The following is a 16,404-nucleotide window of genomic DNA, read 5'->3' as shown; positions in this document are numbered from 1 at the left end:
TAAGGGCAGAAAGAATTGTTTCCAGGGATCTCTATTTTTATCCTGCCTTCCAGCTTGGGGTGCAGGATCCTTTGTGTAATCCATGCTTACATGTGTATTTTACACACAGACAATGTGAAAAATACAACACATTGCTATGGATTAGTACTGAAAGTGCTAATTGCACTAACAAATTTAGATGAAAAAATAACACCAACTAAATAGGCATAAGCATGTCTGTTAACAAAAAACCCCAACGCTTTAGCCAACTGGGGTTTTTCAACTACCTCAGGGACAAAGCTTTACCAAAATCTTCCAACTCAGACCCTGTGACAAGTGGAAAATTTGGAGTTTCTTAAAATATAATATTTAGTCTATTCCATCTCTAAACTGTTTTATTTACACTTACTCTACACTCCTCCTATCATGAAAACCACGTTTTTATGCCTGACATACTACAGTACTACACTCCCACCAGATGAGCTCATGCAGCCTGTCACGAACCGGGACATACAACCATGACAAAACAGGAGATGCACACACAAATGCCAATTAAAAAGACTATTTATTTTAAATTAAAGAAACAAGAGAAAAACCTAAACTAACCATGTGTACAGTCAATGGCTGTGGCTTAAGTGAGTGCATGCTTGAAGAGACTGTGTACACAATGCTGTTTAGTGCAAAAACCCAAACTATAATCCAGAATGTTTCTCAGGGAGGAGAGCCACTACACAGTTGGGTTCTGAGGGCCTTTATAGTGCACTGATGAGCCCAGGGATTGCCAGTGCCACTGATGGAAATGAGCCACAGCAGCTCTCCAGCACCTACAAATGAGACCTGCCCACACCAACAAGCAAGAAGGGTGACCAGGTGGCGAGCATCGCCACACTTTCCAATCCAATAAACTACCATTGCAGTTAGTAGTAAGTGGTTGATTAGTGCGGCAACAACAAAAACACACTGAATGTCTTTTTAAAATACACAAAATGTCTTATTTTACATTCTATCGAAGTTCCTGCTGGAAAGTGCTGTACTGTACAAGATGCTTCCCTCACCGCAAACTCAGGTTTACTGCTGGATAAATTTTATTTCCACATTAGTTAACTCAACAACCAAGACAGAGCACTGATAGGTTTCCTCATCTCTCCACCCAAGTGTTTTAGAGACAATATGTGCACTGGTCTAATGATGTTTATGACTCCCAGAGTAGACATACAATCTCATCATCATTTAAAACTTAATAGCCAATGCGTGTGTGTTTTCTTTAGTTGAACAATCAGATCTTGGTCTTTTGTAACCAGTCATGACAAAAAAGGGACGTCTTTTTTGCCATGTCTGGTCACAAAAGACCAAGATGGTGCTTTTATACCGTCTATACACAGTTGTTATCACCAGCTTTGGTTCCTATCCTCAGGGCTAGTTTAATCGCCAGGGTTCAGTTCACCAAGACTATTAACAAACCAGATCTCCACATTGAAGCACAAGCAGGCTCAGCCAACTGACTGAGCCAACAGGCCCTTTCAGAAGCGACTGGAGTAGAAGGCAATAACAACCCACAACAGAAAACAAAGTGTCAAGTTCAAACTTACATGAAATACACTGCACTAAAGGTGTTAATTAGGTGTTAAAACATTTATACACAGTGTGTACTGTATATGCTTTGGAGTGTAACCAACATTTACCTTTACATAATTTTCATAACCCAGAAATAAAGTAAACAGAGCAGAGCACAGAGGTTCGGTATGTCTGTCTTCACTGATCCACAAAGTGCCCTTTAGTTATTTTCCTTGACTAAACTGTAAGAATGGAGGGTTGGGGGGGGGGGGGGTATTGCTCTTCTTACTGACCTTTGTACGGAGCTGGAGAGAAGAAGCACTCTGAAGCAGAATTGGATAGATGGGCTACAACTTTCTCCAGAAGGTCAGCCAGCACTGAGGAGAAAAATCAGGCACATAAAAAATCATAAGATAGCAGGTCTGCATTAACTATTGCGTTCAAAGGAAATCCAATTTAAACAGTCAAATGTCAGCTTTCAACTATTTTTAGATTGTTGGTTCCATCCTGTTTTCTACGCTATTAAGCAGCTGCAAGTGGATTGGACAGATACTTTCCATGTAAGACGTACAGTGTGCTCAGCTGGCATAAAGTCATTAGCATTATAAATACTAATAAAAGATAATATATAATAGAAGTTTAAAAACAAACCTGCTTCACTTCTAGGATAAGGATGTCTCTGACAAAGTAAATTATAGCTCAGCGAAAAAATTACATGCAGTGTAATACAACACAAAAAATGTACATCTTGTATCAACTGTGGATTCACTGGCCCCGACTGTCACTCAGTAAACTGTGTCAGCATGGCTTTTAGTGTCACTTAACACGTCTGCGCAAAGAACCACCCACAGTCACTGAAGATCTAATTGTGGAAATAAGAGAGGAAGAGCGTGGTGAGGTAGGAAGAAACAGCAAATAAAGACGATACAAAACCAACCTTCTACAGGCCAAAGAGTTTAACCTATTGTTTTAACTCATAGTAGGCCAAATGAATAGACTGGTTTGTTTTAGTCTGTTTTGTGGCCAAAGAACTCCTGTCTTTTCAATGCGCTTTGTGCTGGCACACCACAGCACACATCACAGTTCAGGCGTTTTCTGCCAAATGCTCAGCCTCAGATGCCTCAGGATGTTACAGTAGAAGTCTGCATTTACAGGCTGACCCAGAGGGACAAATGCATGGTGCACAACCTTGTGAAAGTCAAAGATTAGTATGCACCACATTGCTGATCTGATGTGCCAACTTTGACATTGTAAACTCCTGTTCGATCCAAAACTCACCACCAGTCATGACCCTTGCCATGAAGTCAAGTCAGTTTGAAAGCTGATGCTCTGCGTAGGTTTGCCATCCGAGGTGAACGTGCATGTGCAGAAATGCAAGCAGTCAAAGATTGGGCTAAAGCATTGGAAGTCATCCAGAGGTGCACAGGACCATAACCTTGTAGAGGATGTTGACCGAATTCGAATCAAATAGAGTTTTTACACCTCAGCCATAAAAGGCAGTTGGGCAGGTGGGCGGTGTGGACAAGCAAGTTTATGAATATGAGAACGTTCACAAACTTTTTATGTTAACAATAATGATAAAATTCAAATCTCAGTGATCTCAACCTCAAGGTCAAGGTCAGAGGTCAAGTTTTCTGAAAATCTTGTGAATGTGATAACTTGAGAACACAGTCACCTAGAATTTTTACATTCATACCATGGGTACATCTACTTAAAGTCTTGGACGAGTTCAAACTCCAGTCTCTTTGACCACAAGGTCAGAGTTCAAGTTTTCTGAAAATCTAATGAATGTGATAACTCGACAATGAGGCGATGTAGGATTTTCCATATTGATACCATAGGTTCAATTACTTAAAAGGAGGAGTTGAAATCTCAAAACCTCAAGGTCAGAGGTCAAGTGTTCTAAAAAAATTCTGTGAATAAGATGACTTGAAAACAAGTCGACATGTATACATGTATCTAATAGCAGCTGAGGGGTAGCACTAGCAGCTGCCACTATTTTTGTTTCTGGATTCAATGGATTTGGGAAAGTAGGTATTATAGCTTCCTTGAAATTCCTGGATGGATTCTAGTCCCTTGGGCTGTTGTCTGCTGCTGTGTGAAGTTTGTTTGATTGGATGGCTCATATTTCACACTAGCTACCTTTGATTAACATTTTTCCACCTACTGTCCATTCTTTTCCTGTTTGTGTCCTGGTATAAAATACTTTTTTTTACCTTTTTTGAAGCATGTTTTTGTTATACTACTAAATATGTGAACTAAGTGTAAGGTGTTTTGTAAACACAGTGGCACAGCCTTCCAATCATTTCACAAGCTGCCAATTCAGAGAAGACTAAAAGGGCTGATCAAACCTATTCACTCCACAGCTCAGTAACTCTGAGCACGAGTGAATGCATTTCATTGATATGCTGCTGAGGAAAACCAATTAGGGAATTGATAAGCTGACAAGATAGTAAGGTATTGAACGTGAAACAGTTCTAATTGTAAGTGTTTCAACCAAGAGATAGCATAATCAATATCATCATCCAGCTGAATAGAAGCTTGTCAAAGACAAGTGATAATCACAGTGTCTTCATATTCAGAAATAGACGCAAGTAATTGTTGAATAAACTTCCCAGGAAATCAGTTTCCTTTAGTAGTCAGTTCATAAAAGATAAAACATTTCCTTCACTGAATGTTTCTCGAGAAGTGAAATACCAGGTTGTACGTGGTTAATGATGTGACACATGAAATAGCACTTCGACAGCAAAGACAAGCCTAAATGATAATAAATCTTGATCGTGGTCTTCCAGTGAAAAGCCTCAAATGAGCTGTGGAGTAGTTGCTTTTACAGGCTTCAACAGTGTACTGATGAAAGGAGGCAATCACTGTGCAGTACATGCATTAATGACAAGATTGTCAGCCCTCCTTCATTTGAATATATTTTTGTCTTCGTTGAATCACAGCTATTTGCTCCTACATAGGAAAAGTAGGCGTAGGTGCAATTTCACAGTGGCTGTCAACGACATTGATGATGAGTCTTAAAAGGTTCATGGACATCAGGTTTATGTAATCTTGGTGAGGAAAAGTGTGAAGTGCACCTGAATTTCAATAAAAGCAATCAGGAGAAAAGGAGGCTAAATTAAAAAAAAAAAAACAACCTGAAAACCTTCAAATTGTGTCATCTGGATTTTTTGTTCTTTTCACTATTAATATATTTAGCATATATTACACCCATCAAGTCAATAAGAAAGATTATTTATTTGACCTTGTGCATCCAACACACAGAGGTGGTCTCCCTCCTGAATCTGGATCATCAATGTTTATGTAGTCATATTTTCATAGGACTGCAGTCCTGTGAAAAACTAAGTCCACCCCATGATTCACCAGCTTGTAAAAACACCTTTAGCAGCAATAACATGAAATAATTGTTTTCTGTGTGACTTTATCAGTCACATGGACATTATTGTGCAGGAACTTTGAGCCAGTGTTTCTTACAGCTTTGCTCCACTTCATTGAGGTTTACAGGCATTCTTTAATGTGCAGAGATCAATCCACAGCATTTCCATAAGGTTAAGATCTGGACTTTGACTTGGCCTGTGCAACACCTTGCTTCTTTTCTTTTTTGGCCACTCTGTTGTAGATTTGCTGCTGTGCTTGGGATGATTATCCAATTGCATGACTCAGTTTCAGCTGTTGAAGAAAGCGCCTAAGATTTGACTCCAGAATACTCTGATACACTGAGTTTATGGTCGATTCAATGACTGCAAGTTTCCCAAGTCGTGTGGCAGCAAAATAAGCCTAAATCATTGCCCCTCCACCACCAGGTGGTATGATAAGTTTGTGCTGATATCTCTACTCTGGTGTTAACTGTCCAAAGGACATTGTTACAGAAGCCTTGTGGTTTGCTCAAATATAACTCGCAACACTAAGTCGTACTGTCAAGGTCTTTTTAGAGGGAAGAGGCAACCGTTCTAAATAAGCCATACTTGTTCTTTTTCCAGTTGTACTGTCACGAACTTTAATATTCATGATCCTGCTACAGTAAATGAGGCCTGTAGGTTCTTAGATGTCCCTCTCACTCTTTTTTCTTTTTTCTGAGCATTTTGTAGTGATCCCTGTAGTGATCTCGTACGTGTCAGGAGCAGTGTTGGTCAAGTTACTTGAAAAAAGTAATCAGTAACTAATTACTGATTACTTCCCCAAAAAAGTAATCCCGTTACTTTACTGATTACTTATTTTCAAAAGTAATTAGTTACTTAGTTACTTTTTAAAAACACGATTTACAACCTGAAGAGGTGATAAAGCGATAGATCTTTCAGCCCAATTCTACTTTTTCTACATAATCCATCATACAAAATGTAATCAAATGGAAAAGTCTCTTTTTTTTAACTTAACTTGCTTTATCAGTTTTAATCTTTTAACTTTATGCATCAAGCAAAAATTAAATTATATGCAACATTCTCTGACTTGAATAAATTAGTTTAACATTTAAACCTATTTTCTACACATTCCAGCACATGAAATAAAATATTTTTTGTGTTTACACTCACTCTTTCAAATAGATGCAAGTAAAACACAGCAGAAAATAAATAAAGTCAAAGACTCAGAATTTCCCATTACGTCATGGCGCACTCAGTGCTTGCTTGGAAGTTTAGGGGTTTTTTTCGCTGTAAAAAGTTTTTTTCCCACGCACAACGGACGCTAATGTTTTTGTCACTTTTTATGGAATCAAACTCAAAGTAAGGTCAGTACTTCCACGCTTTAAACGCTGCATGCTCATACTCTCTCCGCACTCGATATATGATCACTGTCACTGTCATGAGACATTCTCGCAAAAAAAATCACGGTTTTAGTAACGCAGTAACGCAGAATTCCTACGGGAAAGTAACGGTAATCTAATTACCAATTTTGCAATAGTAATCCCTTACTTTACTCGTTACTTGAAAAAAGTAATCAGATTACAGTAACGCGTTACAAGTAACGCGTTACTCCCCATCTCTGGTCAGGAGTATCGGAACAGTTGAGACGCATTTTTTCTAAACACCAGGTCTCTGTGGCTTTTAAACCCCAAAACACACTGCGCCAAAAATTGGTCCACCCCAAGGATTGGGTCCCCCGACACAAACAGAGTAACATAGTGCACGCTGTTAAGTGCCAGGAGGATTGCCAGGATTTATACATCGGGGAAACCAAACAACCTCTGGCGGAGCGGACGGCACAACACAGAAGAGCTACCTCGTCTCGCCAGGACTCTGCGGTCTATTTACACCTACAGGCCAGTGGACACTCTTTCAATGATGAGGATGTACACATCCTGGACAGGGAGGAACACTGGTTTGAACGCGGAGTCAAGGAGGCCATTTACGTGAAAAGGGAAAGACCATCTCTGAATCGAGGAGGGGGCCTAAAGGTACATCTTTCACCATCTTACAATGCTGTGATTGCAGCCATTCCCCAACTCTCTGTGAATGGTACTCATGGCCATTGATCAATGGTTGTTGATCAATGGTCATGAGAATTTGCATAATTATAATGAAGGAACTGACCTCCCAGGCCTTTGTTCGTTCAGTGGGCTGGTTTCAGTCATTATGCAAATGTACTGTTTATAAGGTTGGGGAAACCTGCAGTCAGCTGAGACTGAAGAAGTCACTTGGATGAGTGACGAAACGTTTCTCCCACTGAAAACGCTACGTCCAGATGAACAGAATCAACTTTTGGAGATTTTCTGAGCATTGTTCAGACCACATTTCTAGAGTGGGTCTGACCTTGGGGTGAATTTGCTGGAACATAAACATGCTAACTAAATGCTTCAGACCAGTAAACTGCCCAAATTTCTGCTTTTAGTGAGGTGTTTAGACTTGTTGATGATCAGCTAATCAAGTGAAATCTGATTAACAGTGTCAGATTGCTGAAGAGTCCTGTAAAAAAGTCTTACACACCAGTAAGAAAAAACAAAGGATAAAAATGATTTTAAAGTAAATTAACACAGTTAAACTGTTTGTTCATACTTGTTTGCTTTTGCTTCGATTTACCATCATCCCTTTCCTTTGTTTCTTAATTTTTCATCCTCTCGCTACGATATCAAGGGATATGCGAAGCTCACCGCCAATCCTTACAGCAGTTTCTCCAAACTGCCACCTCTGGCTTAGCTCAGTGCTTCATTATCAATCAACATTTTTCATTTGCATTGGGGGTTGAGCTCCTTGCTAGTGGATGTACATTTAACTCTTTTCCTTCTAAAGACATCATGTGACAAGACCTCTAATATCAATCCGAGGGAGATAGTTAAATAAAGGTGTTTTTTATTATATAGAGTCAAAGAATCCTTAAAAAAAAACGACTATAGAAGAATTCTTAAACACTAAAGATGCTGTCCTGTCCCTGCTCCAAAAATACTCTGATAATGAAGCTATAAACATGTACAAGCACAATCTACAGGGGAAAAGTCCCTTTAAACCTTATTTTGGGCAAAGTCACCAAACCTTTGAAGTATTTTTGTTATTAGATTTGACTCTTGATTCTATACATGGAGCTTTAGTCATGTCCCAGTGACCAGTGAAATTAGTTTTAGCTCTCCCATTTATATAGCTACTGAATTCAGAATAACTGCATCACACAGATGCAGAACAGTGGAAAGAGGATAACACTTTTATTTTATTTAAATAATTCCTTAGGTCAGGATGGTGGTCTCTTGGTGGTGTTACTAATTACTTGTGTTATTTACAGTCACTTAATCACTCTGTCAGTCAAGCAAATATGTTACTATAAAACAGCAAACACCAAATCTAGTCACTTCTTTAGTCTTAGTTGAATTCGATTTATCTATGAAGCCTTTCAGGAGGCTTAAAATGTTCTTGCCCAAACTATCCTTGGCATTAACGAAACATAAATATTTGTGACAACATGGCTTATGTGAAAGCCAATAGAGCTTATTTGAATGTGATTAGAAGATGTAAGTGCTCACCTTTCAAGATGCATACATAAACTTTACTCCTACCATCAATCCATGCCATTAAGTAATCAACTAACTGCAGCACCGCTGGGTCCATAACTTCCTCTCCAGCAGAGCACAAGCAATTAAAGTTGACAATTCACTGTCACCCACCATTATTCTCACTCCCACAGGGCTATGTACTCCATTTCTCACTACAAACGATAAATTACAACTACTCTTGGCTTAAAACACGGGGAAAACACGCGCATTCTTGCACTCGTCAGTAACAGCAGAGAAAGGGGAGAAAGTCTTTCTCCCCTAGTATTCTGTGTCTTACTTTCTCCATCTTAACATCTCAAATACTGAAATCGTAGACATACCAGTGACACTTAGAAGCATTGTCTGCTAACAGAGACACACAGTTACCTGCTTCTCCAACCTTCTTCTTCGGTACCGAAGCATTGCTGAGCAGTTTTTTTCTGCTTTTGTCTATTTTTTACATCCTTACAGTTGAACCACTGAGAACAAACTTAAAGTTAACTTTTTCAGCCAGTAAGCTCATTGGTATTCCCATCTACAATTTAAATGTGTCCCCTCATCCCTGATCCACAAAACACTCACAATCAAACCATCCACTCCACCAGCATTTCACACTCTTTTCTTCCTTGTGTACTCTGGTGCTCTCAAACAAAAAGAGAAATCCTCCATGGGGTGCACAGTGTTAATATATGCCTTTGTCTTACTGTTTGACTCCTTTAATTTAAACCCTGCATTTTTCATCTTTTTGGTCAAATAATATTCCTTAAGGAGAAACTAAGAAACAACAACAGTCATTTGTTTTAAAAAGATTCTTTAAATTGCAAATCTGATGTGGCAGCCAAATTTACACAGAAATTATACTGAGATCTGTCATCATTCTCCACATTCCTGGAGGCAAAGAAAAATAGCTAAAGCAAATGGTGCAGATACACTGAAGGTGAATTAAGCTGTAGGTACAAAATAGTTCAAAAAAGACATTAATTCGACGAGCTTCTTCACAGGTATTTCTGAAATCGGTAGCTGTTACATGTTCTAATTGGTGTGACTCTTACCACTAGCCATTTCTTTCTAAAATCCACAAGTTAGTCTCCTTTCTGGTACTGTTGTTTGAATGAAATAGCGTGAAATACATTATCACCAATCCTCAAGAAGTAATGCTCAGTCATACCCAGCACAGTTTGTGAAGTACTCTTCATGACCCTTCAGTTAGCTTTTCTATACTTTTTAAAAATAAAAAATTCTCTCACACTTTAAGAGAAACATTTTTAGCGTAAAAAGATAATTTGCACTTTTTTCAACTGCTGCAAGAGCATCTCTTCTACAATCAACACAGGGGGCAATGTAGTGTATTAGAAATGTGATGCGTTTAACTAGATGTGGGAGAAACAGAAACCCAGAGAGCCAGCAGCTTACCCTTTCCAGTTAACACGTTGGGTTTTGACGCCATGACTTTACAGTACAACGTTCGGCAGGCTTCCACCCAGCTTCCGTCATTCTTTGGATCTTTCCATGAAGACAGAAACGCACTGATCTCAGAGTCTGAAGACAGACAAAGGACTAGAGGTGAAAAAAAAAATCACAATAACACTAAGATATTATTAGTGAGTTCATCAATGTTCCTCCTACCCGGTGAGGTATGTAGGATGTCTGGTGGATCCAAAGTGTAGCAGCGAGGTACGGGATAGCATGAAAACCAGGGCCAGGGGTAAGGATGTTCTCCTTCTCCCTAGAGCAAGCAGATTAAAAAAAAAAACCTGATGCCCACTTATGCCCACACAATGTTTAATACGTTACGCTTAAATCCACACGGTTACAATGTCATGATAACAAAAACATATTAAGATGTGGTGATTAGCACTGCAAGTCCTTTTCAGACTTGCATGAGTCACGTTATTTCCATTTATTCTCTTTGTCTTACTCTGACTATTTTATGGCTGTTTTTCTGAATTTTTGACACATTATTATGCAGGGCTGCTAGCATTTGTTTGTAATTCAATGGAATATACTTTATCTTTCTGATGATAATGTATGGTGACAGTATTTCTGAAACACGGAAAATTATGAATAGCGTAGTGCAGTTAAACAGTGTTGATGAATTCATTACTGAGCAATTGTTTTGCTCTGAGCTGGTAGCATTTCATAAAATGGTTGTTTATATTTATGTGCCATCACTTATTTCGCCCCCTCTTTGTTTTTTCCCCCCTCTTTTCCTCCTTCATTTATTTCTTTATTTGTATAACCCACTGCCATTTAGTGCCGCATTCATTATTTTTCTCATTACTTATTTCTGAAGAACCATAACTTTTGGGTCATAACTCAGCATGTGACTTGCCAAAATAATATGCTCTAAATGTTAATGAAGTTTAGAAAGCAGGCCTCTTTATCCAATTGTCTGTGCCCTACACTCATGATAATCCCTGTTGGTATTTGAGTCTACCACTCAATGATGTGCTTGTCTGAAGATGTTGGAAAAAATTGGAATGGCACACAATCTGTATGCAGCTTGAGAACTTGTAATGAATATGTGAGCAGCATGATATTGTTACACTATTGGCAGGCTAGTCAATTACAGAGACAGACAACTATTCAGGATCACAGTTGCCGCTACAGCCAAACCTGAAGTGCTAAATGACATTTTTTGTTTGTTTGTTTGTTTGTTTGTTTGTTTGTTTGTTTGTTTGTTTGTTTGTTTGTTTGTTTGTTTGTTTTGGGGGGGGATATGACAGGAAACAGGAGCACTTGAAGGCATAGAGACAAACCCCACATGACTTTGCTGTTACTGTAGGTAACAAAGCGAGCCTTTAAATTTCTGTGTCCTTACATTATTAGGAAGCTGATGGAGAGGTAAGTTTTCAATCCTGTTTGCTGGCCAGCAAGGTTACACAAAAACTACCAAGCTGGGTTTAATTAAATTCATGGACATTCAATTTGAGTGCACCTCTAGTCACTTTCTTAAAAAGTATAAGACAGGGTTCCTCAGAGTGTCTGTCATGGTTCGGCTCATGAGCCATGATAAGTAATGGGAGAGGCACATTAAAAACTGCACAATTTATCAACCAAAAATAAACAATCACAGTTAACTTTATAAGGTGTCTAGTCAGCTTTATCAGTGTGTCAACAGATGGATGAGTGTTTGGATGGTAGGTGTGTGGTGTTGTGAGTGTATAACCTAAAATAATCAGACTAAAGCCAACCAAAAAGATAGCACGGTGCTGGGTGGATGGACAGAGAGCAAAAGCCAGCTTTTTTTTTTTTTTTTTTTTTTCTTTTTTCTAAATGACATCAGAAACAGCAGTATGCGACATTACGTGATGGCAGAGCTTCAGTTCATCCTTTGTCATTTTTTTTTTTTTTTTTTTTTTTTTTTTTTTTAATAAATAGGACAGGGGGAATGAATGAGAGAGAGAGGGGGAGAGAAAGAAAGAAAACCAAAGGGGAGAAGAGACGGTGAGAAGGGGGGGGAAGAGAGACAAAAAAAAAAAAAAAAAACTCTTGGGTCACCTGTATGGAGAAAAAAAAACAAACAAACAAACAAACAAAAACAAACAGAGGAGACAGCAAACAACAAAGAGCAACATAATAATAGAGAAAACAAAGCACCATCACAATAAACTAGCTAGTCATAGATATCAGTATTTACTAAGTAATAAACGATATTGTGCAGCACGCAAGATAGACAGCGCACAGTGTGCTTTGAGGCAGCAGCCAAGAAAGCTTTAGTCCGCGTCTGTGAATACCCATGTGTGCATACCTGTGTGGATCAGCATGCTTGCATTCCAAAGGTTTCTCCATGTAATGATCTGCTAGGGAGTGCGGGGGGGCCACAGCCCCGTCCTCCAGGGTGTGAAGCGGGTATGGAGGAGATCAAAACTCCAGACATCCAGAGGCCCCCAGAACACAAGAGACCATGGAAGACCAACAGAGGGGCAGCCGCGCCACTGTCCCAGTAAGAGCTGAGGAGAGTCCCAGATGAGGGCTCGCCCAGCAGCCGCGGAGCAGAAGTCAGGGGGAGTTGCAGTGACGCGCCCGTGAGCTCCGCCGGCCCCCAGCTGCGCCTGAGTGACCGAGCCGTAGGCCGAGAGGCCGGGGGCACCCCACCTCCAAAGGGGCCCGAGCGAGCCCCAGGCCCCAGGCCCCAGGCCCCGACAAGCGGCCGCCAAGGAGTGAGCCGGTGTGTACCCGGACGCCCACCCCCAGACACAAAGAACCACCAACACACCGACACCTGAGGGAGTCCGCCACCGGCAGGGGAAGTGGTGGTGGGTGGAGATAGGCCTCCAAACCTTGTTTGTTTGTTTGTTTGTTTGTTTGTTTGTTTGTTTTGGGGGGGGATATGACAGGAAACAGGAGCACTTGAAGGCATAGAGACAAACCCCACATGACCTTGCTGTTACTGTAGGTAACAAAGCGAGCCTTTAAATTTCTGTGTCCTTACATTATTAGGAAGCTGATGGAGAGGTAAGTTTTCAATCCTGTTTGCTGGCCAGCAAGGTTACACAAAAACTACCAAGCTGGGTTTAATTAAATTCATGGACATTCAATTTGAGTGCACCTCTAGTCACTTTCTTAAAAAGTATAAGACAGGGTTCCTCAGAGTGTCTGTCATGGTTCGGCTCATGAGCCATGATAAGTAATGGGAGAGGCACATTAAAAACTGCACAATTTATCAACCAAAAATAAACAATCACAGTTAACTTTATAAGGTGTCTAGTCAGCTTTATCAGTGTGTCAACAGATGGATGAGTGTTTGGATGGTAGGTGTGTGGTGTTGTGAGTGTATAACCTAAAATAATCAGACTAAAGCCAACCAAAAAGATAGCACGGTGCTGGGTGGATGGACAGAGAGCAAAAGCCAGCTTTTAAATGCCCCAAGGAGACTGACCGGGTGCTCCCAGTTGTGCTAATTAACTCAAACTAAAGGAACAAGCAAAACAATACAGATGGACACACACAGCAGGCAGGGCAGAGGGCTGTCACAATACAACTGTATTTTTCGTTTGTTCGTTATTGCTTTTTTGGGATTTTTGGGGAATTTGACTCACAGCATTAAACAGTTTCTTTAAAATCCTAAATTACATTGCATTTTAATGAATGTAACGTTATGCTATGTAATACGATACTAGATACAAAAGAAAATAGTTGATGTTTGATGTTGCAGATCTCTGCATGTGTGCACAGCTGAGTAAAGTTGCAGAGAGGCTTTTGTGCTCAGTGTTTTGCTTTTATACTGATGTCTGACTGTAAACCTCTCTGCTCATTTTATAAAGTAACTTTGCTGCCAGTATGTTTTTAGGCCTGATCCCAACATAACACGTCTAGCTCTGCTGTTACATTAAAGAAGCAGAACACAAAATATATACGGCTCAGCTCTAAACATTTGGAGTAGACTTGTACCACTTACAGTGAATCACTTAATTTCATGCCTCTAAAAAACTTGTTTTATTCGTTTTGAAGACTTCACACAAATTAAGAACTTATTTAACAGCTTTCTATTTCTTATATTCTCTACAAGTAACAGGGGAAGGGCATAAGAGAGACCTGTGAAACACGACGGAAACAATTTACACCTTCCCCCTCTTCCAAATTATATTTCATATCCTCTCCTTGACCTCAGCATAAATTAGTTCCTGTTTTCAGTTCTGCATAAACAACACCTAAATAATTTATTTCTATCCCAAAATATGCTGAGTAAATAAGCAAATAAACCTGCAGGCTTCAAACAACTGAAGCTCTGATGGTAATCAGTAGGACACTTCATCTGTAATAAACTGTGAGTAGCAGAAGTGCAGAACAGAAGTGGAGGGATGGGTTTTTGCACGGATTGTGACCAGAGGGAATACTGAGTTTGAGGAATGGTGAAGGGAAAAATAAAAACAAGTCAAGTCTCAGCTTATGTTGTCCCTTTGTTATTATTCGTATGGTTTTTTATACTCAAAGCTGCCGGGCCATTTAGTGTTACTGTGCCTGCTCTCCCTGGGTCCTGTCTCTGTTTTTCCCCTGTCTGATCTGCTGTGTACCTAAACCTTTGTTGCCCACTAAAGTGTGCCTTTTTTGAACTGTAACCTCCTAGCTGCAGGTTGTGTATTTGAGTTCTGCGGTGTCCTTGTTTACTGGCTGTGAAACAAAAAAAAGGACAAGATGATCCTATGAAACAATAAAAAAACAACAGCAGTGTTACTGGCCCAGTAGGTCCTCTCTTTCCCTGAATCCACTGTAACTTTTTTTCCTGTTGACTTCACTCTGCAATCAGAAGCTGACTACAAAAAACTGGTGAGAAGGGTTAGCCAGGGCCAGTGGGCCAGTTTTGTACAAAACAAAAAACAAAACAAAAAACCAATTTTAAGTGGCAGCAACAGTCAAATCAGCATGTAGAAAGGTATGACTAATTCCATGCAATTCAAAGGAAAGCTCACCTCTTGCAAGTCTCGAGGAGGGAGCCTCCTCTCAGATGGTCCTCCAACGACACTAACACGAACCAGCACATGGTTCCTCTCCACTGACAGACTGTCTATGATGATAGTCCTGAGAAGAACAGAGAAGACTGGAGGTTATTTTACTGACATTTATTAAATCAAGTTAAGTTTCCGGACGTTTAGCAAACCCTCTTTAAAGGGAGGTTAAAGAAGAGCTCAGCAATGAGCATGGAAATCAGCCTTGATGTCATGCATCTTCAGTAGTTTGTATATCATAGGTATTTCTAGTTATGACTTAAAGAGAAAACATATATAAATATAAAAGGAACTTTTGGCCAATTATGCCCACATGGCATGTGCAATTACTGCCAATAACATTCCAAGGCAAGATTGCCCTTCAAATGAAAATGGAACCACACTGGAAGTCACTCTATGTGTTTTTAAGTCCTGTGAAGTACTTTACACAGAGTTTGAAGCCTCTCAATAACTTAAACTGTACACTGCTGTGAGGCAAGTTAGAAAAGATAGCAGGGTTTTCAAGTTACAAATTCCGATTAGATCAGAGAATATTCCAATTATAAAGGCACTTCAGGATCGAAGGGTGTCAGCCATGCTGGATAGTTCTAACAGCTGCAGCAATTTGGACTTGAAATGAGTAATAAAAAGGACTGTTCTCTTATATGGTGCTCTTTTTGGGTGCCTGCTTGGCACAAAAGGGAATTTGCATACATTTTTAAGCACGAGAAAAAAAAAATATATACACCCTCGTGGCTAAAAGAAGTGTAGTAAAAGAAAATGATTGATAAATCCTGGTGTTATTCATACTGAAAAGGTCAGAAGCAAAATATGAATAAAGAGACGGGCAAAAGAGCTACAACAGAAAAAGTCAGTCATGAAATGCCAAAAATGTGTTACGTTTAGATGACACTGAATGGAGAAGAAGGAAAGGGATGAGAATGAGATAGAAAAGAAATAGTACGCTCATAATAACAATGAGAAAAAGAGAGGAAAAGAGATCAGGAGATGGAAGGATGAATTAACGACTCATCACTCTCAAAAATTGAGCTAGCACTCAGACATGCCATGCGAGCTGGCATTTCAGGGCCATTCCCATTCAAACCAACAGCAATGACTCTGCCAGAAATGAACAACAGAAAAGGGCTCTTGAATATAAACTCTCGGAAAGGGCCTTTTCCCTTTCTTTCTGCTTTATTTTATTTTATTTGTCACAAGGCAAACAAACAATTTCTCATCCTGAGCACTGATTAATTTCAAAAGTGTTCTGTCATATCGAAGTGATTCACAGAGAAACAAAAAACCTTCAAATATGAGAGTGACTGTGACAGCCGAGTGGGCATAGAGAGATTATGAAACAACTTCCGCTATTAGCGCTTTTTGTTGTTGGAGTTCTTCAGATTTCAAGTAAACATGCTTTTCCTGAAATTATTGTACATCGTATGTTTGAATTTTACAGTAAGCTCATAGACTGTAGATAAATGATGG

At 39.6% G+C, this 16,404-nt stretch overlaps 1 protein-coding gene across 6 annotated transcripts in view; it reads right to left on the bottom strand.

The window, feature by feature from the left end:
• Nucleotides 1–16,404, bottom strand: part of tbc1d32 (TBC1 domain family, member 32) — a 183,804-nt gene that overhangs the window by 127,933 nt on the left and 39,467 nt on the right. For all 6 annotated transcript variants that reach the window (XM_085246203.1, XM_085246207.1, XM_085246208.1 and 3 more), the window contains exons 25-28: nt 14,902–15,010; nt 10,115–10,214; nt 9,902–10,027; nt 1,827–1,910 (exon numbers count right to left, since the gene is read on the bottom strand). In XM_085246203.1, the coding sequence (XP_085102329.1) occupies nt 1,827–1,910; nt 9,902–10,027; nt 10,115–10,214; nt 14,902–15,010 (419 nt within the window). The remainder of the gene's footprint in view (nt 1–1,826; nt 1,911–9,901; nt 10,028–10,114; nt 10,215–14,901; nt 15,011–16,404) is intronic.

Source organism: Mchenga conophoros, linkage group LG15, assembly GCF_057382185.1.
Source record: "Mchenga conophoros isolate Kocher_MC1m ecotype Shallow Benthic linkage group LG15, M_conophoros_male_GT1.1, whole genome shotgun sequence".
NCBI lineage: Eukaryota > Metazoa > Chordata > Actinopteri > Cichliformes > Cichlidae > Mchenga > Mchenga conophoros.
Note: the sequence above shows the minus strand (reverse complement) of the source record. Positions and strands in the feature narration are given on the sequence as shown.